Below are 25027 nucleotides of genomic sequence, written 5' to 3' on the forward strand. Positions count from 1 at the left end.
TCTCTGCTGCGCCTCCCGGCTCGCCGCTTTAAGGAAACATTCCAATCCTCGTCGTTTACCTTGAAAGTCCGTCTTTTTTTTTTTCTCAGAGTAAACGCTACAAGCTACGACACAATTGTCAACACGTTTTTTTTTGTTGGAGGTGTTTTTTGTTGCGAGATTTTATTCTCCGAGTTTGTGGACTTCGATCTTGGCCAGACACCTGTTTGAAACAAGGAAGTCCAGTCTGGTTGAACCCGTCGTTGATACAGTCGGTGGGGCGTCTGTAAATGGATGTGAACTAGGTCGGTTGTCTATTCTGAAAGGCGAGTTTATTCCCCATGTTGATCCCATAATTGCGTTTTGGACGCTAGCCTGCCATCTAAACGGGATAAAGCTGCTTCCACCCTCCCCGGGACAAGGTGAGCTGTTTGTTGACTGTAAAGAAGGTGCATATCAAGACAATGACCGTTTATACAGCATTGCAGTCTTCCACCTCCACCTACAGTAGTTTATTTGACTAATTAGTACATGTTTTTATTAACAACGGTAGAATCTCGGTTTTGTTGGGTTCACAGTAGGCGGTATGACACAATTGAGCAATATTCAGCCAAACCCGCACGGGAGGTATTACTACATGTTACCTGTAAGTCTTACACTGACTTTATGTGTATGTGTGTGTGTGTGTGTGTGTGTGTGTGTGTGTGTGTGTGTGTGTGTGTGTCTTTTTTCTCCCCTTCTCTGTTTCAGATGAACATTTCTTTGGAGTCCATGGATTCATCCGCCGAAAATAGTTCCATGATTCACCTGGATGCTCCAATCCTCCCCGATAATTCGGACATGTCCAATATGACCATCATCGAAACGAGCAACGGGACAATCATGGAAGACCACATCTTTCTGAACACGGTGGCTGCTCAGGCCCTCTCGGGGATCTTTGTCTGGGCCGCCTTGCTCATAACATGCCACCAGGTGAGTGAAAGAAAATCCCTGCACCACTTAACACAAGTGATTAAATAGCCTACAGCTTCAAAAGATTGCACTCTCAGTGGTGTAAATGTAATCACAGATGGGTGCAGAGTGACACGTTGCACCTCCCTTGCCAGAGGACAAAAACAAATTCTTATATCCACAAAGGATTATTACCTCACAGCGCAGTGTTGTGAGTTCAGTGTCTCGGCTCGCACCGCTTATTTTCATACTCGCCCCGGCACTGTGTCTTATCTAGTCCTGAAGTATTCCAGGCAGGCGCTGCTCTTTCTGCTCTGTGCTTGCGCTCCCTCGCTGCATTGTGTGAACGTTGTGCTTCTAGTTTATAGTTGACTGAGATTAAAAATGGATGAAAATCCTTGAGCTGATTAAAAAGGACAGTAAATACACAGTGAGCTCTCTGTATGTTGGGGGGGGGGAGTGAAATCAGGAAGAATAAATGGCTCTTGTGTGGGTGAGTTACCCGCTGTGCGCAGATGATAGCTTATCATTATGGTTTTATCATTGGTAGAGAGCGGTAGGGTGCAGTGTATTATCAGCAGGGAAATCAATTGATATCGAGATAACATTTCCAGCGTTCTAAAGGATGAGGCTCTTGTTTTCTTGTTCGCCGCGGTTTTAATGGTGTGCAGCTGTTATAGTTCCCAGCTTTAGTCGATGATTGTATAACCCTTGAATTGAGTATGCATCCATCCAAGTCATACGCCTGCGTCGTATTTATGTTAACGCGCACGCAGTCATAACTGTCTGTATTTTAAGCGTGATTAATAAAAGAGTTGTTGTTCTTTTTTTGGTACTTTTCTAAGCTTTGCAACATCTTCACACAGCATCAACATGTTGCTTCCCGTGAGTATGAAAACAATCCGCGTTTAGGGATTTGTGACTCAATATCCAGCAAATTGGTTTCTATCGTTTTTAATATAGTACTTGTTTGGACAAACCCTTGCCACAAGACATTTTAATTGAACAAATAAATAACGAGTGCGCCGCAGGGAGAATGAAGCCGTTTTACAACAGGCATCTCTTCGGACACACTGGGAGAATAAAATGATCTGCAGGACTAGTGTTGCAATGCTGGTGGTGTTTCATCTGTCTTGGCTCTAGAGGATTGCTATAGACTTCCTGAACTCACATTCTGAATACCAAACAAGGGAAGACAATGACCTCAGTTCCCCTTTGCTGTAAAGTCGCCATAGCTTTCTCGGCCCAGTAATCGCCTGAGTGTGGCTCATTTGTCTTGCTGGGCTTATTGGTCCCCTTGAAACTTGAAGCATTCGGGATCGAGAGCAGCAGACTCCTCTTATGGTGTGCTGTGTGGCTGCGTCATGTGCCTCACATTGAGTTACAATATGTACAATCACTTTAAGCTATACGTGTGTTCAAAAACGTGGCTCCTCTCGTCTCGGCTGTCGGGGCAGCCGATGCAGAAATACATCTGAGCTTGACTTGAAGCCATTATTCAGCATACAACTGTGCATTACTGTCAGGTCAGCTGTATGGAGTCACGAAGGACGGAGTTGGCTTTTCTGGCTTTCCAGGCAAATGGAGGACATCAGTCGACAGTCTGCTTCGCTTCACCCCCCCCTCACAGTAATCAGGCTGTAATGTGCTGCCTCTAATGGGCATTTAATCAAGCTGAATGTGTCGAGCAGAGTGAGACTCTGGATGTTGTTTAGTTTGCTTCTACAAATGGAGGTTTTTAGAATTCAAAATATTCACACCCACTGATGGTAGATTTTAAATCCAAACGGCACAACATATGTTCAAGGAAATATGAATCGGTAAGTGAGCTTAAGTGTGAGTGAAACTACTGTAGAGCTGCAACGGTTAGTCAATTTAATCTATTGAGGCCACTATTTTGATAAACAATTCATATTTGTACTCATTTTTCAAGCAAAAATGCTCTGCATAGGTGATAACTTGCTGCTTTTCTTTGTGATTGTAATCTGAATATTTGGGGTTTTTTGACTGTTGGCCGTATAATTTGCATTAAAGCCCAAGCTCTTCATATTTAGTTTTACTCAGCCAACGGTCCAGAACCTAAAAATATTCAGTGTAAAATCATAAAAGAGAAAGATAAGAAAAAAATAACTTGTATGATCAATCTATTATTAGAATAGCTATTTTTCTGTTACTATAGTAAACAGTTAACTGACTGATTGTTTCAGCAGTCTGTTGATTTTGTGATGAGGTTACACATGGATGTGGTAATGATGTGTTTGTTTTCTCTCCCTTTTTAGGGAGTTATGAGTTTGAGCTTGATGTTATTACTTGGATATCCTCCTCACACTCGATTAGTTAACTAATGGAGCGCAAGCATCTCGGTTTGATGAGAAACTTTTGGATGGTTGGTGATTTAAATTTATTTAATTTTTTTTTTTTTAATTTTATGAAGAATGAGTCATCAGTCATTATTAGAACGTGATTGCCAAGTCTGTGGCATCACAATAATATTCCCTAATTCGTTTTGGTCTGTAATAAGGGCTACATTCTAATCTGCAGAGGGACAGTGATGCTGGAGAAACAACTTAACAGGTTTTCCTATTAAATATGCTAATTGTTTGGTGGAAGAGGTCCTATGAGCATTAGTCAGATATGAGTTCAGTTATGCAAGGATAAATTAGATTTACTACATTATAGAGTATTAATGTATTTCTATTCCATATTGTCGTTGGGTCAGAGGTGTTGCCAGGTTATGGCAGTTTCCCCTCAGCTTTATGTTGCAACAGCTTTTGTTTTTGATTTGTTAATATTGGTGAGATTAGCCAACCAGCAGTCATCTGCCAGCATTACCTAAGAGGGGCAGTTAAACTCTACTTTAAAACCTATCGCTCTATACGGACACACAGATCGTTAAGTGCTGGATTTGCTTGAGATCAGAATGGACAAGCCAACACTTACCTCAGCTTTATCACAGTCGCAAGTTGGACATTTCAGTAGGGATTCGAAAATGTAATTCATCATTTGGATTTGGCTCATGTGTGTTTAAACTGTATGACAGGTGTTTGTTTTGCCATGACTAAAGAGGGACCTAACGGTACACACAGGTCACGGTTCGGTTCTTACCATGATTTAGGATTCTGAACAGGCAGAAAAAAAACAAATGCAAAAGGATGTGTTTCCTTTTCATTCATATAGTGTCAAAGATAGAAAAAAAAAAATCAGCTTGATGCAGTATCATTTTGCCCTCTTTGGTAAACTATTTGAAGTATAACCATATGGAATGTTTCAAACCCTTCTGTATCACACTGAACAAACACTTTCACAAAAGGCAACACGGCACAATTTCTCAAAACTGTAAAGCATCTCTTATGCCTAGAGATGTACCGATCCGATATCAATATCTGTATCGGTCCCGATATAGGAAAAAATTCTAGATCGGGTATCGGTGACAATGTGACCGATCCATAAAGGCAAATCTATTCAGTCCAATTATATGCGTTGTGCTCTGCGTAACGTCATGCGCTAGCGAACTGGCCGCATAGATTGTTTTCAAAATGGAGCGAGCGAAAGGATCAGCCATCTGGAACCGGGCAGCCGCTCTCAGTTGTCGGGGATAAGGGATTCCGGCTGCTAGTTAACCACCTGGAACCACGCTACGACATGGTAAGCCGAAAATATTTGTCGGAGACGGCGCTACCTGAACTGCACGGTAAAGTGTGCAAACACATATTGAAGGAGATAAAAGATGTCAAATCGATAAGTTTCACGACAGACATCTGGAGCTCCGACGTTTCCCCTGTGTCACTTTTAAGTTTAACAGCACACTGGCTGGATGAAACTTTTGTGCCACACAGTGCAATATTAAATGCAACAAACTTTCGTGGGTCGCACACCAGCGAAGCGATAGCAGCTAGCCTGAAGGAAATGTTTGACAAGTGGCAAATTCCGTTGAGCAAAATCCACGTGATTCTGAGGGACAACGCCAGCAACATGAGAAAAGCGATGGACAACCTGGGGGCGCGTAGTCGGCTGCGTTTTTTAAATCGATTCAGCACTGTTTTTTTCTATTAGATCGGTATCAGATCGGTATCGGCCGATACTAAACCTCAGATATCTGTATCGGTATCGGAAGTGAAAAACGTGGATCGGTGCATCCCTACTTATGCCATGACTTTCAAAGTACATAGAAAAATAAAACACGTGCAAGTGCAGTGTTTCAATTGGTTCCGCCTTGGCATATTTAAACATTCAAAGCATCAAAACAGTTCCCATCCCGGTGATCTGCATGTCTGGTTGCCGCCGAATGCGTTTCCATTCACATAACCCACAATGATGGAGCAACGCGCCGTCCTCGTCTTATACATTACATAACTCTCTGGAACCCGCAGGCAGGTCTTTCAGTGGCTGCGTTTAATTTGCGCTTACCGTAGTGTGACTTGCTCGCACGCCAATTAGCTTGGTGTGCTAACCTCTTCATATTATTCATGTTACCGACGGCATAAGGATAAAAGCTTTTTGACACAACGTTACGTGCATCAAGAGCCCCAGACTGTGACGGTTCGGTACCAACACGTGGATGGTTACAGCCCCGCTAAAAATGAGGCCTTGTGTATAAAACTAAAGGTCACTAGAAAGAATGATCAGTCGGATGGTCTGCCATATGCTGTGTGTATTCCAGTAAATGTTGTCAGCTGCACCATATCACCTTTATGGAGGCCGTACGGGGGCATGTAGGAGTTGTGTGTTTGTGTTTTAAAAGGTAAAGGTTAAGACCTTTTCATCAGCTCAGTGAACTTTACTGATCATATTGTCTGCTTCTGTATTTGAAGTTATAGCTGTACAATATGAGGTGTGGCCAAAGCTGAAATGTTTTGGACGTCATTAAAATGGGAGTCGGGTGATCTCTTTTTATTCTAGTCCGCCGTGTTTCACAGTGACAGATCTACACACACACACACACACACACACACACACACACACACACACACACACACACACACACACACAGAGCCAATGCAAGATCAGATGTAGCTATGAATAAAGTCATTGCGTTAAAGAGCCTATTTTATTGTTTTTCATAAGCTCCCTGGTTGTTGACATATCACGTTGTTCACAGCCATGTGCTGTATATTGCCTTAGAGTCATGGCTATAGGAAAACCTCGTTGGCTACAGTATGTCCTTTTTCTATTTTAATCTCCTACATCGTGTTCAGAATTTAAGTTTCCTTGTTGTTCAGTCTGATCGGGGAGTTAGCATTCTTCATGTTTATGCTTTTAATATTCTTTGTTTATGTATTTTCAGATCTATACACACCTTCGGTCCTACACTGTCCCCAACGAGCAGCGCTACATCATCCGCATCCTGTTCATCGTGCCAGTTTATGCCTTTGATTCTTGGCTCAGCCTGCTCTTTATCAGCAACGACCAGTACTACGTCTACTTTGATTCTGTGCGAGACTGCTACGAAGGTAAGGCTCACAGGCGCTTCCCTTCACGTCATCTGCGTGATAACGTCTTCATTTTTTACATTGCTGCCAGGAAAGAATAGACGAGGAACTGACCAAACTAGTTTTGCACACCAGTCATTGTTCTCACGTAGACGTCATTATTTGAGGTGTTACGTCTCTAGGAGGAGTCGTCTTAGGAACATTCTTCTTTGAGCTCTGGTTTTAGTGCATGCAGATGACAAAAAAAAAACACATTTAGGATATTTTTTCAAATGTATTTGTTATTCTGCAGTGATTTGCAATATTCAGATAGTCTATAAACACTGTTCTGTACATTGTAGTTCAATTGCCTTTGCACATTGCAACTGTCATTGTGTATTTGTTTTGTATGTTTTAAGACCAATGTACTTTACTAATGTCAAAGGTGAATGATATGCAAAATGGATTACAAGTAATTTGAGAAAGGGGGAAAAGTAGGAAATACATTATTCAGGAGATTAGTTTCCAGTTTTCGGGGCCAATTTTGTGGCTGATTGATAAGTGCAGCGCATCAGAAAGCAGTAAGGCTGGAATGCCACCAGCGGCTGCGGCTAAAACATAATGAACCTTCTCTTGACTGGACACCATCTGCATTAGCTTCATTTAATCCCTCTTTAAATAGCAACAAAGGATTAGGAAGGGATTTCCAAGACACAGAACCCTTGGAAGCTTCTTAATGTAAGGCCTGAAACATTTATTGTTCCAAAATGTAGGACTAATTATTTTTTATCATGTGGACGTTTTCTCCTCTGAAATGATTTGACCTTTCTTCAAATGAAGTTCTACTTGAAGGTGACGAGATATTCTGCAGTCGAAATCATGCCGTGGTTCATGAGTTTAAGAAGTAACTCTTTTCTTTCTGTCACAGCGTTTGTCATTTACAATTTCCTGAGCCTGTCCTTTGAGTATCTGGGAGGAGAGAGCGGGATCATGTCAGAGATCCGAGGGAAGACAATACAGTGAGTGATTTCCTTCCAGTTCATACATGTACATACCGGTTTGGTTTGGTACTGGCCCGGAAGATTTTTCAAATACTTTTCAAATGATAAGTTCACCGAAGTATAACCTTCACTTAAGCTCAACTTGGACAAATTACAATATGGTTTTGTCTTCATGTTTACAATCACAGAAGGTGCATCTTGCCGCCCTTGAATTAGCATTTGGTGCGAACAACCCAGTGAAAGAGCAACAAACAAGTATGTTGTTAATCTGTGAATCTTGTCCTTTTATCTCGGAGCTTCTGACCAGCCTCAGACAGGCTGTGTTTTATGGCCGACTCAGCCGCAGCGCAGCAGCTCTTTTGCAGGTTCTTAAGACAGTGGAGACACTAATGTTGAGTTCTGATAAATGGTGGCATCGCTCAGCGCTGTCCACTGGGGACGAGGCATAAATTCTACATCTTGTTTTAGATTAAAATCCCTGCGCTGCCTTGCTGTTACGCGCCCTTTAGGATTTCGAGAGACATAAAATATTGTGGATAATATTGTAGCGTGTTAATGCTCAAGTCAAGTATGTTTTAATCAGCAGCATGGCAGATTAATGAGATCACACATTTAATGTATGTACGCCATTACCGTTGTGTTAGCATGTTGGAAACATGGTCTCTGCCTTTTTAGCTGCACATTAAACCTACTCCGTTTCTAATAAATGTTGTACATCAATATAAGCTTCAGTTAAATTTGTGATGTTCCCATTAATCAACTTGATTAAGTGTGATATTGTTAAATAATACGCCTTAGATATACACAGGTTCTGTGGGAATTAACGAAGAGCAGGAAATACTTTCACTCTGCGGGCAAATCCAAATTTGTTTTTCAAATTCTATTTGAATGAATATACATGCTCTCATTTGCAAGTGATGACGATGCATTTGAGTGTTTGTCAGTAATCTACAATTCTGAAAAGAATTAAAATACGACGTGTAGACTATTCGATTATTTGTTTGTTGGGTAAGTATTCTGTTTTCAAATTTGGTATTTGGATATTTTTTTTGTTTGTTATGAACCCTTCTGGATTACAAACCTGCAAAAAACACAACAAACATTTTGGAAAATGCTTCTAATCACAAAAAAAATTACAAAAAAACAATACTTTACTATAAAAGAATCGTTATGAAACGAATGCCTTTTTAATTAAACTGAAAGACGCGCCTTACAGCGCTATGTGGTCCATCCCAGCCGAACAACTGAGTCCCTCCCAGGACATGTCGCGGATACAAGCCAAGCCAGAGCCCTCGATGTTATAACCTATGCGGGGCTCGGGCCTAAAGGGCTGAGCGGAATCCCACAGAGGCTTCATTATGCACAGGCTTGCAGACGGTCACTGCCAGAGAGGCGCTGATTAATGCCCAGAGACAGCAGCCTTTAAAACGCTGCATACTAACCGAGAGGTTAAAGCGCTCCTCCGGTCACGGCTGTCCTGCTCACGCAGCAGGTTGAGTCTTTCTCTCTTATTACCCCCCATTTCACTCCTTGTCTATCACTCGCTGAGGAGGATGAGGTGCGAGCTTGTGTTGTTGTCCAAGTGGAAACAGTAGACTTTTAGAGTCGTATAGTTTATATATATATATAATTTGTCATAAAATGGGCAAATTGCAACCCGGCGAGGAAACCGGGAGAGGGTAAATAAAAATCGGGAAGGTTGGCAAGTATGCTTTAGGGGGAATCTGAATTTAGACCTAATCCTCATGTCTGCTTCTTCCAGACTCCGTCAGCAGAGTCAGCCTTTCTCACCAGTGTATTTATTCCATCTGCCTCCCCACCCCCTAAACTGCCTCCTAAACACACCACTTACAGTAGTAATCCAATAAACAAAAGATAGGTATACAAATGTTATTACTTATGCTGGTTACAGAGCTTCTTCAGGGAAAAAAAAGTCTAACCTACCGCCCAGTTCCTCAGTATTGTCAGACCAGTTTGTTGTTTTAGCCCTAAACCATTAAGTTAATCTGCTAAAGACGCCGTAAGACCAAGCAGCCTTTAAATCCACTGTCTCACACAACGCCTTGAGCCACTACTGTTCATGGTACATGTATTGTTCTATGGACATGAAATAAAATGGCCGCGATATTTGTTTTTCAATAATGCTCCAAATGCTAGTATTACAAATGAATCAAAATGAAGATGATTGTGTGTGTGCGCAACTGCACACAATCTGGTGTAAGCAGCTTCTTTCACTTTACATTCATGGTTTTATATACTGTAGATCTAAATAACTCCCAATTGGTATTTTGTCACGTAAAACTATAGTCTCAATTTGTGGCATTTTTTTTTTTGTCAATTGTCAGTGCCAATTTTTGACTATTTTTAACCTAGTACATTTTATTAGTTTTGTGTTTTTTATATTTTTGATCCTACATGCGTAAAGTAAATGATGTGGTCAAACTATTTGGAACATCTTTCAATACATCGCAGTCAAATACAGCAGCACTCAGAAAATATACCGTAGAACTGAGTTAACAGAAAACCAGATAAAGCAGTAACAACAATTTTTATTATAGATTGATCTGTTGATCAAATGTCAGGCATTTTTGTTTGAAAAAAATTCTAAAACAATCCATTTTAATTTGATGAATTGACTAATCGGTGAAACAAAAAATAAAAACATTTAAGCAAGCTAAGTGTTTATTGTGTGTTATAGCTGTTGTAATACAAAGTACCTGTGTTTCTATTTTACGTGTCACTCAATACATTCTTTAACTAGCTTCTGTTATCTGGTGCTAAATGTTTCAGTGTTGACTTCATGTCCTCTTGTCTTCACAGGTCAAGTTGTCTGTACGGTACCTGCTGCCTCGGCGGAATGAGCTACTCCATCGGCTTCTTAAGATTCTGCAAACAGGTGAGCCTCATCCCCTTATCTCGGCACAAGAGATGCTCCTTTTGACCACTGAAGTTTATTTACACCCACTGAAAATAGGAATATGTCAAATTGTCTTGGGGAAAACAAAAAAAACAACAAAAGATAGAGCGCTGTAAATTACCATTCTGCCCAGATCTCCAGACTGCTTAAAAATGACAGGTGTTATAATTGGCTGTGTGCTTTTCAGAGGATAACATCCACTGGTTTAACAAAAAAAAAGAGAAAAGAATCAAAAGCAACTGAGGCCAGGTGAAAGCAGTATGATGATAAACACAGAGAGATGATGTGAGCTGTCAGCGCAGAGCTCCCTCCCGATGTCTTGGGATGCTGCACAATCTACTAGCCCAACGCTGATAAAAAAAAAAAAAATTGGAACTGAGAGTTATGTCTTCAAAACAAAATATATGGTGAAATGAAATTTTTTCTTTTTTCTTTAGAAGTGGCAAGTGATAAACAATCGATGTCGACTCCACAGGAGTGTTTTTAAAAGGAAAACACGGCAAGTTCTCTCCGGTGGCATATCTGAAAGAAATCGTAGTTAAAGGTTATCTCTTTGTGAGAGGACAATTAAAGATCCGCACACTTTTTAAAAGAGCATTATACATTGTAGCATAAAACCCCCATCAGCTCTGTTGGAGTCTGCTGGGTGTCAGTGCTGCGAAAGTGTTGGCCTCAAGCAAGAGCTTAGCACTGATTTATTCTGCCTTTTTAAAATAGGTCACCCACATTAACATTCATCAACAGAAAATTTCAGAAATCAATATATTGGACACTTCAGACTATTAATTGCTGTTTTGCAGGTCAACTCCCAGGAAGTGAGTGGATTCAAAGCAGTGATAATCTGCTATCTGACTTATTTATTTATTTATTATAACTGCAAAACTCAATAATATTGAGATCACATAGTGTTGTCACTTGGAGAAAACACCCGTGCGTTCGTCTTTAAAAGACAACTTCAAGGCGAAATATCTGCAGCAGCACATCAAAGTCGAATACTATAACTAGTGGACAGGACCATGGCAGAGCACAACATCTGAATGGCCTTGATCCACTTTGTGGGTGGTGCGGTCGGGGGAAAAAAACATTGAAATTCTTTGCACATCTTGGGGAAGCGTCACTATTTGATTAGATGAGTGGTTAACAAATGAATCACTGATATGGAAAAGCAGCCTGGATTAATTGTGGTTCTGAGGGGTAAGGTTAGAGGATAAGCTGCCGTTTCATCCAAAGCTTTCTTTTTTACATTTCAGTTTAAGTCCGTTATCACGTTTTTAGACACTTTAAGGTCTTATTTTCCTAAATGTTGGGCATGTGACTGCATTCGTACAGCACAAGACCCGTAATACTGTACTCTTTCACTACACAAATTGAATTATTTAGTCTTTCATTTTCTTCCCCTTAAAGTCAAGATAAAATGAAATATGCCTTTTTAACTCTTGTAGATCATGTCTCTGGTGATATTGTGCACCTATTTAACAATATCTGCAAAAAAAATTATTTGTTCGTATTTTTATGTCAAAATCTAATAATCTTTTTCTTACGTAAGCTAGTACCAACCAATTTCAACCAATAATATGACATCCGTCCATCAATCAATCTGCAACTTTTAGCGACAAGGTAGATGTTTTTGCCGTTCAATCAAATGCAAAGGATTTGATTTAAATCCCTCTTGTAGTTGTACACCGTTCAAATATTCCATTTCATTGTAAAATATAAACAGTGAAGAAGCTGAAGGCGTTCTAATTTCCGTTTCAATGGGTCTTTAAAGGGAAGAACAGCAGCCAGAATGCACAAGCAGTTGATGTAGAAAATTAAACTAATTTATTGATATCGGACAGAGATTTGATCAGAGAGAGTTACATAACATCTGTCCTGCTGTCCACTCTTGCCTCTTTAATTCCTGCTGAGTGTGAGGATGACAATAACAACATTGACCTTGTGTCTCAGATACATAAATGTGTTAATTAAACTGTTCAATCAGTTTTGAAGAATCAGCTTTGAGTGTCTGTATTGTAATACCCAATCTACAAAGTAGAGGGGTGTTGCTGTTTAATGGGACTCAGGAGAAATTTAAAAAGCAGTTCTGTCGATAGTTGCCAGCAGTGAACTTTTGCAGTGAACTCTGATGTGGTAAAAAGTATAACGGAGAAAAAAAAATGCTTCCGGTCGTTTCAAGCTGTGAATGCTCTGAGAAATTATTTAGTATTGTAATGGAAAACGCCGGCAGGCTGATGACAAAATAAAAGTCAAATGTGGTGAATATAACAGATGTGCATGTCATCCTCAATTCACGAAACCCTTTGATGCACCAGTTTGAAGTAGAGCTATTATTAAGTATGTATAGTCTAAGTATATATAGTTAATGAACGTATTCTGTTCTCTTACATTTGTGTTGTGCCGTTCACACTGACACACATGTAGCTCAGTATTAAACTATATCACTAGATGTGTATAGAGTCTGTGTGCGGTTATTAACTAAATTGATTTGAAGCAGAAACGGTGGTTTGACTTTTAATCTACTAGTATTATGAACATGCATTGTGTTTGGAATATTAAGCATGTCAGGAAGTATCGTGCAAAAATGATTTGCTTTGAAGCTTTTGGTTCTGACAGTTTTTGCTTTCCCTGTGTCTGTTCTAGTGCCAACCTGTCACTTAATATTCTCAAAGCAAATCAGTTATCTAAATGATTATTGATGTCATTTTGTCAAGCCCGCGTCCGACTTAGATGGCCGTTCAAAACAGCCTCCCTCTGGCTAATCAAGTCGAACGCTCCTGATCTGTTGCTTTTCAAGTGCCGCAACGGGGATGGGAGTTTGGAGCAACCTCTGTCAAATTGGTTGGTTCAGGCTTCAGTACACAACACAGAGGACACCTGTCCTCCAGTCTTCCCCTGCAAAACACCCTCCCTATCCACATCACCATGAAGACATCACTATCAGATTGTTTGCTTTCCAGAACGACAACTTTAACAACGGACGTATTAAATGCTTTTTATTGCCTTTTTAATTAATGTAATAGTTTGACATTTAAGGAAATGTGCTTATTTTCTTACTTGCTGGTAATTAGATGAGAATATTGATAGCACTCTAATATCCGTCCTTTAAGTATAAGGCTGCAGCCAGCAGCCAGTTATTATTATTATTTTGATTTAATCAGGCAGTCTCTTTGACATTCAAATCTATTTTCCAAGAGGGACATTCACAGAATCATTCACAAGAACACAATAAGCAAAACAGAAACAACACAACTACTTGATAAGCAAGGAAACTGTTAGAAGAATCATGTAAAACATCAGTTAATAAAGCTTTAAAATCTCCCAGGGGGAATGAGTTTAATAAGGGCAGTGTGCAGTTCATTAACAAGGGCTGAATACCTGAAACCATATGTGAGTGATCTCTAAGGTCAACAAGTTGCTTGATTTAAATGAGAAAAGAGATGTGATACAGAGAACAGCGAGTCTGAAATGTGTCATTTGCGATAAAACGTAATAAACGAATAACATAATGTTTGTGCTAAGTTAGCTTAGCACAAATGACTGGCCTGGAAATGTCCAAAATCCACCTCCAAGCACCTCTAAAGCTGTGGCTTTAGGGCGGATTGACCTTTTTAATTCTAAGGTTGGTAGTTTGATCCCCGGCTCTCCCCGTCCACATGATGTGTCCTTTAGCAAGACACTGAACCCCATGTTGCTTCCTGAGCGCTTTACAGCCGCCCAGGGCTCCTAAATCTTAGGATGGGTGAAATCCAGAGGTTGAATTGTATTACGTTGGGCTGTGTAAAAAAAAAAAATTGCTTTTTTTAACAGGTTATGTTATTTGAGTGATCTGTACTAAGATTTCAAGCTTAAAAATAAGACTTTTACTCAAGATAACCACCTATAAAACAGCAAATAGTATTTTTTACACTTGTACGGATTAAACAAACAAGATATAACCTTTTTAATTTGTGTGCTTGCTTGTTGTCAGTGAGCAGTTACAGATCTTTTTCAGGTCATAAGACGTGCAAACCGATTCTGACTTTCTTTTTCATCCTCCGTCTTCCTCCTCCTCCATGGTGTCCTTGCTTGTTTGGGTGTCTCTTTCTGAATCGTAATGTGTTCTCCAGGCGACTCTCCAGTTCTGCGTTGTCAAACCCATCATGGCAGTCATCACCATCATCCTGCAGGCCTTTGGCAAATATCACGATGGAGATTTTAAGTGAGCAGCACCTCTCTTTCCATTTCATTCGTTATGTATCTTACACATTCCATGTCATTGCCAGGAGGCTTGTGTGCGTTTTATGTGCACATGGAAATAATTTGCAAAATGGAGATAATTATATCACCTCTTCGCAGTTGGCACGATGAAGATGTTTAGAATTAAAGGGTTTCATTTCAGACAGAAAGCGCTGGGATCAAACTTTCCTGTGGGAGTCTGCAGGTACTTCACTGCAGGTTGCGTCGGCCATAATCGCATCCTTCTGGCTGTTGTTGGTATTGCAAAGAGTGATTCAAGGGTTTTCGATAGATGTGCTAAAGAAACTATATTTCTTCATAAGTTTTCCCCAGATGAAGTGGGTGTCTTGAAATGAAGACACTTAATTCTTATTGTATGTTGCACTCAGTAAAGCACAATATTAGAACGGAAGATCTATTGTTTCATTTCATGCTTTTGCTTTTGAATGTCGTACAAAGACGGAGGCAAATTGCAGACTGACAAACTTAATTTTAGTGTATTGGCAGTTGTACCATATGAGACTATAAAGGTCCCAAAAGAATATGGAGAGGGTAATACATCAATAAAATTGTCTTTAGTGTGTAATCAAAAGCTATAAAATCTGCAGCCCATAAACTGTCTGACTTATTTTCAGGTGCTCTTCTCCGCCTCTCGGCTCCGTGTCTCTTTCTGAAGATTCAGCTGTGGCGACACTTGTTTCTGAACTACTCAGAAGAAGCACAGAGTTCAAGAAGGGCTTGCGACAGACATTTCCAATCAGCTTGATATCATTACCCTCTTACTGTCGAGCTAAAAGATAGACATGATTACATTCTTCTTGCTTATTTCTCCATATACTTCAACAGCAAAATTAGCAGGCATAAGTAACTTGTCTTATTTCATATCTTTTTTTTTTTTTTTTCTTTTTTTTTTTTAAGCCCTCCAGCAAGACCATGATGATTCACTGATTGTTTACTTACACGCTTTCAGCCAACCATGCACTCTATGGATAGGAGTAATTAGTGTAGTCGCAGCTGAGGCCTCGGAGAAGCTCTCCGGAATGCAAAGAGGGTAGAAAGGCAGTCTGACAATGGAAGTCTGCCTGTTTATCAAATGCGTCCTGAAATAAGAAGGACGAGTACCAACAGGCTTTATTCACTGCTTCAAGTAAGATGCTGAAAGGGCTTTTACTTCCAGCTGCGCTAACAATATGGCTGAAAAAGGTCGTCAAATTTAAGCTGCCAGTCTTTTTAATTCAGCCTAAAGTAATAAATAGGTCAAAAACATGAATAAATTGTGGCCCTGAAAAAAATGTATGGAAGTTTCTCTATGCTGGCTTGTCATATGATCACAGATGGTATTTCGCCGGTCGTAAATTTACCAAATTTGTATTTATGTGACTTTCCCTACTTTCTGTGCAGCATCAATGGAGGATACCTATATATCACCATCATCTACAACTTGTCAGTCAGTCTGGCTCTCTACGCTCTCTTCCTCTTCTTCTTCGCAACAAGTGACCTGCTCAGGCCGTACGAACCAGTGCTGAAATTCCTCACGATCAAATCTGTCATCTTCTTATCGTTCTGGCAAGGTAAGTTTGCTCGTTCACTTTTTCTGTATCCGTACATAGAAGTATAAATCGCTGATTAAAATGTTGCTGCTTCGCAGGAATGGTCCTCGCCATCCTGGAGCGCTGGGGCGTCATACCCAAAGCGCTCGTCATCGATGGACAAATGGTCGGCGCCGGCACCGTGGCCGCAGGCTGGCAGAACTTCATCACCTGCATCGAAATGTTCTTTGCTGCTATTGCCCTCCGATACGCCTTCACCTGCACCGTCTACCAGGAGAAAAAAAATGATGTGCCAGGTAAGCGCTGTAGTCTGTACTTCATCACCTCTTGCCCCCCCCCCCCCCCCCTTCTCCCCCACAGAATATGGACTGACACTGGCTTGAAAGTGTTAGCAACAGTAATTGCATTCCTCTGCAGCCATTTAGTCCAGTCACACTGACTTCTAAAGTTAGATTTCACATTCAAGCACTTTATTTTGACTGAAGGAAGCAGCTGGAATGCCCATATGCTTACACATTTGTACTTGAATTAAATGTAGTGCTGTTGTTACATTACATGACAGTCATTTAGCAGACGCTTTTATCCAAAGCGACTTACAATTCGGTATCTATCTACACACCGTAGACGCAGCTACGGGAGCAATCTTGGGGTTAAGTGTCTTGCTCATCGAACCGCCGACCCTCTGATTGAAAGGCGGCCCTGCTCTCCACTTAGCCACGGTCACCCCTGTTGTGATCGGTGTGTCAGGCTGATGAAGCCCCTGCTGACTTCCAACCTGACCAAGGGCACACGTTGGGCCTCGTGCAGCAATATTCTCTTAAATATCTCTTCTATTTTCTATTAATTTTAAAAATAAGGGAAGTCATCTCCTGATTCACCAAACGTTCTTAATCATCCAAATCTGCCCTGAATGATGATCCAATGTGATCATAAATTAGGGGTGTGTGTGGCCGGTGTTTATTATAAGCGTAGGTAACGCTCCTTAAACACTCTATAAGTGCAGGTGTTGTGTGCAAATACTCCTCAAACTACAAGAATTAAGAGAGATGCCACCAAAGAAAAGGCTGGAAGAAGAACTTCAGCATCAGCTTGAGCGTCAGAACTGGTGTTACAGGAGATTCAAAAAGCATTGAGGAGCAGGATGTAAGGCATTCAGAAGCTTAATGTTAATTATATATAATATTCTTTTTTTTTTTTTTGTTCATCAAATTTCAAACCTGCTCTCGACCACTTGTAACATTTCCTCCTACCTAAAAGAAGAGCAAAACTAAGAAAACATTGGTGAATCTCAGAAATCAGTGAGTGCTAACTCAATCAAATTGTGGATACAAACAAAAATATTAAGACATTTGTTCTTATAGTGCTTCCTGCGTGAGGCCTGTTGTTACTCATGACTCGGAGGACAGTTGCCAGTTAAACAATGAAGAGGAAGATGAAAAGGGATTGAAACGCCACAGTACAGTAGCAGCACAGGGAGGGAGTGGCATCCCTTGACGTCAGTGCTGCTTGCGCAAAAGACAAATGGAAGCCATGGGAAAAGCCTTCCGCAGTGATATCAATCACTTTGCCTTTTTTCTCCTGCTATAGGAAACCCTGTGTTCCCTTGAGCTGCTTAACATGCAGAAGTACTGGAGGCAATGATGAAAAGTGAAACGTTTCTGTATCTACTTCTTTTTAAATCAAGATAGAAATCAATGGGGGTGATGGGATAAAATGATTGGTTAAAGTATAATGATGTGAAAGGGTTTGACAGCTGGTTATTTCATTATTATTTTTTTTGTTTAATTGTGTTGCGTCAGCCATCCCGTCCCCCTTTGCAACTGAACTTTTTGACGTTACCATTAACACTGTAGTCCAGCCGGTGCACACCCACCCTCAGGTGTTGATGTGTGTGACTGCAGATATTGCCACACCTCTGGTTTACTCTTCCTCTGCTTCAGCCCTTTCTCCTCACCGCCGGAGTTGACCGGCAGTGAGGAGAAACTCAGCAGACCATACCTAACGACCCTGGACACCCACCCACCCCACCTTGCCCTTCTCTTTGCCACCTCCATAAGCCGATCCAGACAGCACTGCCAGTGACCCTGAAACAGAAGGCTGTGGATGTCCGCCCACCCTTTTTTCGCCTTGAACACCCTTTTAGTTCTGGGCAAAATTCAACCTGGCTCCCCGCTGGGGGCTAAGGGACCATCAGTGAGGACAATGCCTGTGACTGAATTGTGTTCGGTCCATTTATATAAACTGCAGCCAGTGAAGTCATGATGAAAGAAAGACATCATGCCTACGCTTTTGTTTTATTTAACCGATCAAATATTACTGCTATAAAGGGTAGTTTATAGTACCGATTAAACAACAAGACAATTAATCGATAGACACAATTTATTTGACAAGCCATTAAGTCATTTATCCAGCAAAAGTGCAAAAACATTTGTTCTTGCTTCTGGAATATTAAATTATTTTGTATGATTTAAGGTTCATGATGTAAATTTTGTAGCGAGTAATATGAATGTCCCAGACAACCAAAGGAGACTCCAGGAAGTAACAGTCTAGCTATTCTTGTAACAGTTGTAACATCGCAGTCACATGCATGATTTTCAACCATCTTCCAACCTCCCCTTGTTCCTCTGTTGTTCCTACAGAAGACATCCCTCCTATGCACAGCATCTCCAGCGGTCTGAAGGAGACCATAAACCCGGGAGACATGGTCCAGGATGCGATCCACAACTTTTCGCCAGCCTACCAGCAGTACACCCAGCAGTCCACACAGGAGGTCGTCCAGCCCAGCACAAACGGAAAAGTGGCCGCAGGCAACAAGAGCTCCCGCAAGTCTGACAAAATCATGCTGATCACCTCAGATGATGAGTTATAGCCATATTTTTTTCCAGCAAGATCCAGGTGTTTGGGTTCTTGCCACCCATATCTCTGACCTCTGGGGAAACAGCTGTATCGCACATTGCACAGAGCTGGATTGAATCCAGGTGTTTTCATTTTTATTACCCCAGTATTTAAGATGGACTGCTTGCTTCTGTCCTGTTTTTAATGAATAATTTAAGCAGCAAGAGGAGGATGAAATTCACAGTAGTTTTTTTTTTTTAAATTGATAGCTCAATGACCAGAGAACTCATCTGTCTTCATCTCGGCAGGAATAATCTCAGGAAAATAACATGTCACCTTCGCGGTATCGGAGACATCTGGAGCTGTGCGTTTTCTTTAAGTCGAGCTGCAGCAGCGTCCCTGATTCTGTTTCATTCATTGTGTCACTGCTCGTTCTCTGGACGTCTGAAGAGCGTTCCCTCTGATTCATGTCAGTTTCAAAGAGGAAATGATTAATATGTGACTCCAGGAGGGAAGCAGGGAAGCCAGCGATGGCTGGGAATGACACTTTATGGACCGTCTCTCGCATCTGCTCGTTTGAAGTATTTGCTGAGCATTCCTCTGCATGGTTTCCTGACAAATGGAAAGATTTGTTCAGAGACACATTCGTTTTGGAGCAGGCACTTCAAACTGCAGACTGTAGCAGTTCGCAATCCTTTGTATTTACCGTCGCATGGACAAATTGGATAAACCTGTCTCCTCCAAAGTGGGAGTTGTATTCTTCTCATTAATTTTCCCAGCATGCTAAAGAGTTTAATTCAGTGCAACTAGACAGCCGTTCAACAGATGCCAGCAATTAGTCTTTTGTAGCTTCTGCACTATTGTAAAAGCGTTTGTCAGAACCTTTTTTTTGTTTGACGTGTTCACATCACTATTAGTGTTAAAATTCCGTGTTCCAGGGATTATGAAATATTCACAGAAATTGATTGGTGTAAATTGTGGTAATTCATATGTTCTGTTTATGTAAAAAGCCAGGGATAACCCTGTTTGGAATATTTTAATGTAATGTGTGTAATTTTGGTTTATTCAGACCAAACCTAATTCTGTGTGGGTTGAGAGACTTTGTAGTTTCTTCTCCCACTTTGTTTTGTAGAAATGCTATCTGTATTTATGTGACATGGGAGACGTATATCTTTCCTAGTACATTGCTGGAGACCCCTCCTGTTTATCAAGTCAGAGGTTGTTTAAATTTCCATACCTTCTTGTGCCAATTATAGCTGTCTTTCTGGGAAAGCAGAAATCAATTGAGTTGGGCACAAAGATGTAATTGACTTGTGTGTCTTAGTCCTATTTCTGTTTGTGTGACTTGAACTGAGAGAATCTGCACTTCTCAATGAGGAAAAAAAAGCTTTATTTAAAGGTACAAAAAGACACCGCAGACCTATTTATAGGAATAATTTACCATACTTTAAATCAGAGTAGAAACAAATACAGACTTTATTTGTACATGAGGGTAGTTCATTGAGAAAACATGTAAATAAATGAATGTAAAATAAAAATAATTTAGGTGTTTGTTTTTTTTAATAATATTACACAATTCAATTAAATAAATATAAAATATATATGAGCAGAGTAATGACTTTGTTATGGGTACATACTCAGTTTATGCTGCCTTGTTACTGTCCTTGTTTGGCCTCAACATGTTTTGAGACTAGAACAAGGGAAACCATTAACATCTGAAATACAAACAACATTGAAACCGCTAATGTTAAACTAACATTTGTTTTTCACCCACAACCCTATTATCCATATACCTGCTCCAGTCCTTCTATTATGGAGCTTCTTCTGAATTTATAGTAGAAACCTCTTCAATCTAAGAGTACTAAAACTGACTTTCTACATGTCTAAAGTTAAATACTGTAGCTTGTTGGACTGGCAAAGCTTGTGTGTGACATCTTATTTAATCAAAGTCATGTTTTCAGGACGGATTTTTAAATTAAAAACTCGAATACATAGTCAAGATACACGAGAAACCTAATTTCCATACATACATTTGCATTGTTATGGTTCATAAACGTGTAAAAATAACCACTGGTGTCTTTTGAACAGTTCCATTACAGCTCCTTTGTATTGTAGAACAAGCTGCAGTCGCTTCAACTGTGGGACAAAAGACTCATCCATGGTAGGTAATGCTTCTACCTCTTCTCACCCATATACTTTCTCTACATCTATGTATAACGCTCACTGACATTATTTACAGGTCTGCTTTTATTTCAGCAAAAAAAAAAAAGTGGCTTGTAGAAAATGTAATCATTAAAGTAATTGCTTGTGGTAAACTAGCCTAAGAGCAACAAGTATTTTAAGAGGCTGACCTGTGCTGGGTCACGCCGGATGAAGGATTAACAACAAAGAACTTAATTCACCTGGAGAGAGGTTTTGTCTTTTTACTATGGCACAGTACGGAAATGTGTACTCCTCACAGTTTTTGGTTTTACTTTTTAAGATGTGCTGCCTAATCAACCTTGGATCCAAATACAGTAATATGTGCTAAAATGAACAAATGCCTAATTTTCCAGCATTTTGTTTTGAAACTTTACCACAAGAGGTCACTGTAACGCTTGTCAGAAAACACTTCAAGCAGTATCGTCTTGTTAATTGACATTTAAACATGTAATATGTATCTATATAGATACATATTTTCTTCTGACTCAATTTTGACACACAAAGGTCTGGGTGGACAGTTTTTAGCAGCTTTGGAATTATTTTCCGGTAAAGTTTCTTAGGTTACAAAAGCATTATCATCATCATCATCATCATCATCATTGAAACAGTCAACTAAACCATTTTGCATTTTGAGAAAAGTATATTGTCCTTTATGTCCAGAACAACAGATGAGGCTTACATGCAGGTTCCAAAAATAATATAATTTTAACTTATTCTGTAGCTAATGGAGCCCATAAGGTCCAACTGAGAATTGAACATTTACTCAATATTTGGTACCAATTTGCTCTTGTGTTGAATTATGTACAATTAATTCCATTGTTTGAAGTCATTGATTTGCTTAAGTACTAATCTGCAGCTACATGATCCAGAAATTGTATAGAACTTGATGCCTTTGAATTAATTTTGCAGTTTGATTTCAAATCTCAAATGACTACAGTTATTTCGTATTGTTTATAACACTATTATAACAGATTTACAAGTTATGAAGTCAAATGACATGTTCTTTACTATCTATGAGAACTTGCAGTCAATGTAATTTCTTGTTTTTTAATAGTTAATTCTTAACTTACAGATAATTAGTTGCAGCTTGTATGTAACTCTAGTCACGGTCTGTACTTTGACAACGAGACAAATAACATTAAAGTTATGAAAATAGTTTTCTCATTGTAAATGTGAATACAACTTAGTCAGAAAAAGGTCAGCGTCAACATAGACTGATTTAAGAATGATTACATAATCACACCACTCCCAGGATAGTCGAAGACATAAATATAGTAAAAATCTGTAATATATATATATTTATACTGTATATGCATACAAAACTAAGTATCAGAAAAAGAACATGGGATGTATCAACGTAGAAACCAAGTGAAAATACAAAAAGTAAGAACACAGCATTGCCCCTGCCTTTAAAATCACAGCAGGTTGTACAGCAGCAAAGTTCCCCGAACTGTTCTTTGCAGCTATGGAACAGGGGGGAAAACTCATGTCCTCTTAGCCAAGAGAAAATCCTGACATGAACAATCTCTATTGACTTCACTCCAAATTAGGAATGGATCCTCAGTAAGAACGGCTTGATTTCAAGTGAATTTCATATTTAGATACCTCAAAACGTACAACAGGAGGAAGGCATTTACTGCATTTAGTTGTCATGACATCACCGTTTCTAGAGAGGGGTGTCAGGAGTTCTCTTGCAGAAGAGTGTGTCAAAAGCAAGGTTAACGGCTACCGTTTCAGAGTTACCAACACCAGCAGCAGCAGCACTTCTCGTGACCCAGCAGTAGGAATGATTTCTATTTGGACGGAGTTCTCAATGTAAAGTTACAAAGGAGGCAGTGGGAGTTTTAGCATTTCGGTAGTCTGTAATATACAGGAAGAAAGTTCGATTGCATTTCACTTGTAAGGACCTCTCTCATTATCACTATATCCAATATGGATTACCTGCCAAAGAGTTGCGTATAAAGGAAAGAGGCAAAACAGAACCCGGTAAGTGCTGTGGTATACGTATCGGAGAGGATGCCGTCCTCGGGTACATTAGGCTTGACGTTGCAGTCGGTGATCATACCACGTTTAATCACCGTCGTGCAATTAAGCCCAGCCAACTTCAGAAATGCAAGAATGGCTTCTGTCAGCGATCTCTAATTCTAGGAATCAGTTGCCCTGTGAAATGTTTTATTTTATACTGCATCCCAACAGTTGCTTTTAAGTGCTCTACAATGGTTCCTGAATCCGAACAAATGCTCACTAATCTTTTTCCTACGTCGTACTCTTCCCAAATCTGCCCGTTTAATCAAAAAGCATTTCCAATTTGTGGAAAACAAGTATTCGCCTCTTTTGCATTTGTGAATACTTTCTCTCGTTAACGGGCCACAAAGCTACCAACAGAATCACTTGCAGCGCCTGTCCAACCACCTCCGATGTCTTAAACCACATAGCTGACTGTACACAACACTTTTCAGCCCCTCTGACAAATCCGACAATTTCTCAAGCGTTGCATGAATGAGCTCTGACAGCAAATCTAAGGTAAAAAAAAAAAAAAAAAAGTTGCATACACATTTTGGCCTAACAATTGAGTTTTAAACTTTGCAAACGTTACTTCAAAACTCCTAAATTAGGCCGAGACAGACGACAGAAATATATAAACGAAAGCACATCACGAGTAGAGGCCTTCAGTTGAACGTTGGTCAGTCATCAAATTGCATAATGCAGTGCTCTCCATAATGGACCACAGAGAGCCATGTGTAGGCAGGTTTCAACTTCAAAATCAAAACACTGCAACAGGTGATGTTACTGCTTATCATCGTCCAACAGAGAAGAGGAGCTAATCGGTGAAACCATTCTGTTGTGTTTGGCTGGCTCTTGAAAGGCAACTGGTTGGAGACCACTGGCAACTGTAGTTCTAAAGAGGTGTCCACCTGACCCTCAAAGCTGGAACAATAAATCCTCTTTGTGTTAAACTACGTGCACGTATTCTATAAAAAATCTATATGGATCACTTGTAGATCCTTTTTAAGGCAACAGCTTCAAAGGCTCAATTTACATTGAGACCCTTGTACATAGAGACGATGTAATTTGGCATAGGCTTTACTGTCACATATGAACTACTAAACTTCTCAAGTGTTTTGCTTAGTAGCAGTCCCAGGCCAATGCTGCCACATTAAGGCATGTCGTATACGTTTTCACACTGGAGTAAAAACCAAATCTCGGCTAACAGTCATGTAGGACGGGGGTCACAGAGGCCCAGTACCCTGCCGGTGCTGGGGGGGGGGGGCAGGTTCAGGGAGGGGGCAGTTTGCACAGTGCACAGACAATGTAGATTGTGTAAGAGAGACAGAAGGAGAGGGACAGAGTTGTGAATGCAGCATAACTTCACACAGAGCTTGCCACCCCATTCCATCCCTCAGTCTAACTACCGAGCGTCCTCTCAGTACAGGATGAGTGGGTTCAGGCTGGGTCAGAACCAGGAAGGACCAGGCAGGAGAACAAGAGCCCAGTCCTGTCACTAGGAGAGAGAGAGAGCTGAGAAGGGGGTCGGGCTGGAGTTGTTGCGGTTGGAGGACTTGACGATGGTGATGACGCTGGTGGTGGCCACCTTGCCCGGCGAGAGGGGCCCGCGGGTCACGGACCGGGCAAAACACTGCAGGGCCTCATACTTGGCTCGCAGGGCATCCAGCTCCAACTTCATGCTGGCGTTCTCGCGGGCCAGCTTGTCCACCTCATGCTGCAGATCTATCTTTTGTCTCTCCAGCTCCTCCTTCTGGGTGACACGCTTGATGCGGCAGCTGGCGGCGTATCCCCGGTTTTTCAGGGTCCGTCGCCGCTGCTTCAGCTTCGCAACGTCATCCTTGGTCAGCCCACGCAGGTGCAGGTTGAGCTCCCGCACGGACATGGCCACCAACTCGTCGTCGCTGACCACTGGGGCATTCTCACCCACCTCCTTCTTGACCTGCAGGACATGAGCAGAGGGTG

General features: G+C 40.7%; 2 protein-coding genes across 2 annotated transcripts in view; one reads left to right on the forward strand and one right to left on the reverse strand.

Annotated features, from left to right (window-relative positions):
- Window positions 1–20390, forward strand: tmem184a (transmembrane protein 184a). The gene is made up of 9 exons (XM_068704433.1): window positions 1–401; window positions 730–951; window positions 6215–6380; window positions 7267–7357; window positions 10160–10235; window positions 14363–14454; window positions 15873–16042; window positions 16120–16317; window positions 18661–20390. Exons 2-9 carry the CDS (start codon window positions 730–732, stop codon window positions 18888–18890), a joined length of 1245 nt encoding a protein of 414 aa, XP_068560534.1. The 5' UTR covers window positions 1–401; the 3' UTR covers window positions 18891–20390.
- The window catches only part of mafk (v-maf avian musculoaponeurotic fibrosarcoma oncogene homolog K), an 11337-nt gene continuing 6539 nt past the window's right edge, over window positions 20230–25027 (reverse strand). The window contains exon 3 of the mRNA XM_068704434.1: window positions 20230–25004. Within this exon, the coding sequence (XP_068560535.1) occupies window positions 24561–25004 (444 nt within the window). The 3' untranslated portion in view covers window positions 20230–24560. The remainder of the gene's footprint in view (window positions 25005–25027) is intronic.

This window comes from Cebidichthys violaceus, unplaced genomic scaffold (assembly GCF_023349555.1).
Source record: "Cebidichthys violaceus isolate CVI_PGR_0920_01 unplaced genomic scaffold, fCebVio1.0.p SCAF_92, whole genome shotgun sequence".
In the NCBI taxonomy this organism is placed as follows: domain Eukaryota; kingdom Metazoa; phylum Chordata; class Actinopteri; order Perciformes; family Stichaeidae; genus Cebidichthys; species Cebidichthys violaceus.

Coding starts and splice junctions, on each gene's coding strand:
- tmem184a (XM_068704433.1), top strand. CDS start 730: ATGAACATTTCTTTGGAGTCCATGGATTCATCCGCCGAAAATAGTTCC. Junction 952..6,214: donor TGCTCATAACATGCCACCAG/GTGAGTGAAAGA, acceptor ATGTATTTTCAG/ATCTATACACACCTTCGGTC. Junction 6,381..7,266: donor TGTGCGAGACTGCTACGAAG/GTAAGGCTCACA, acceptor TTTCTGTCACAG/CGTTTGTCATTTACAATTTC.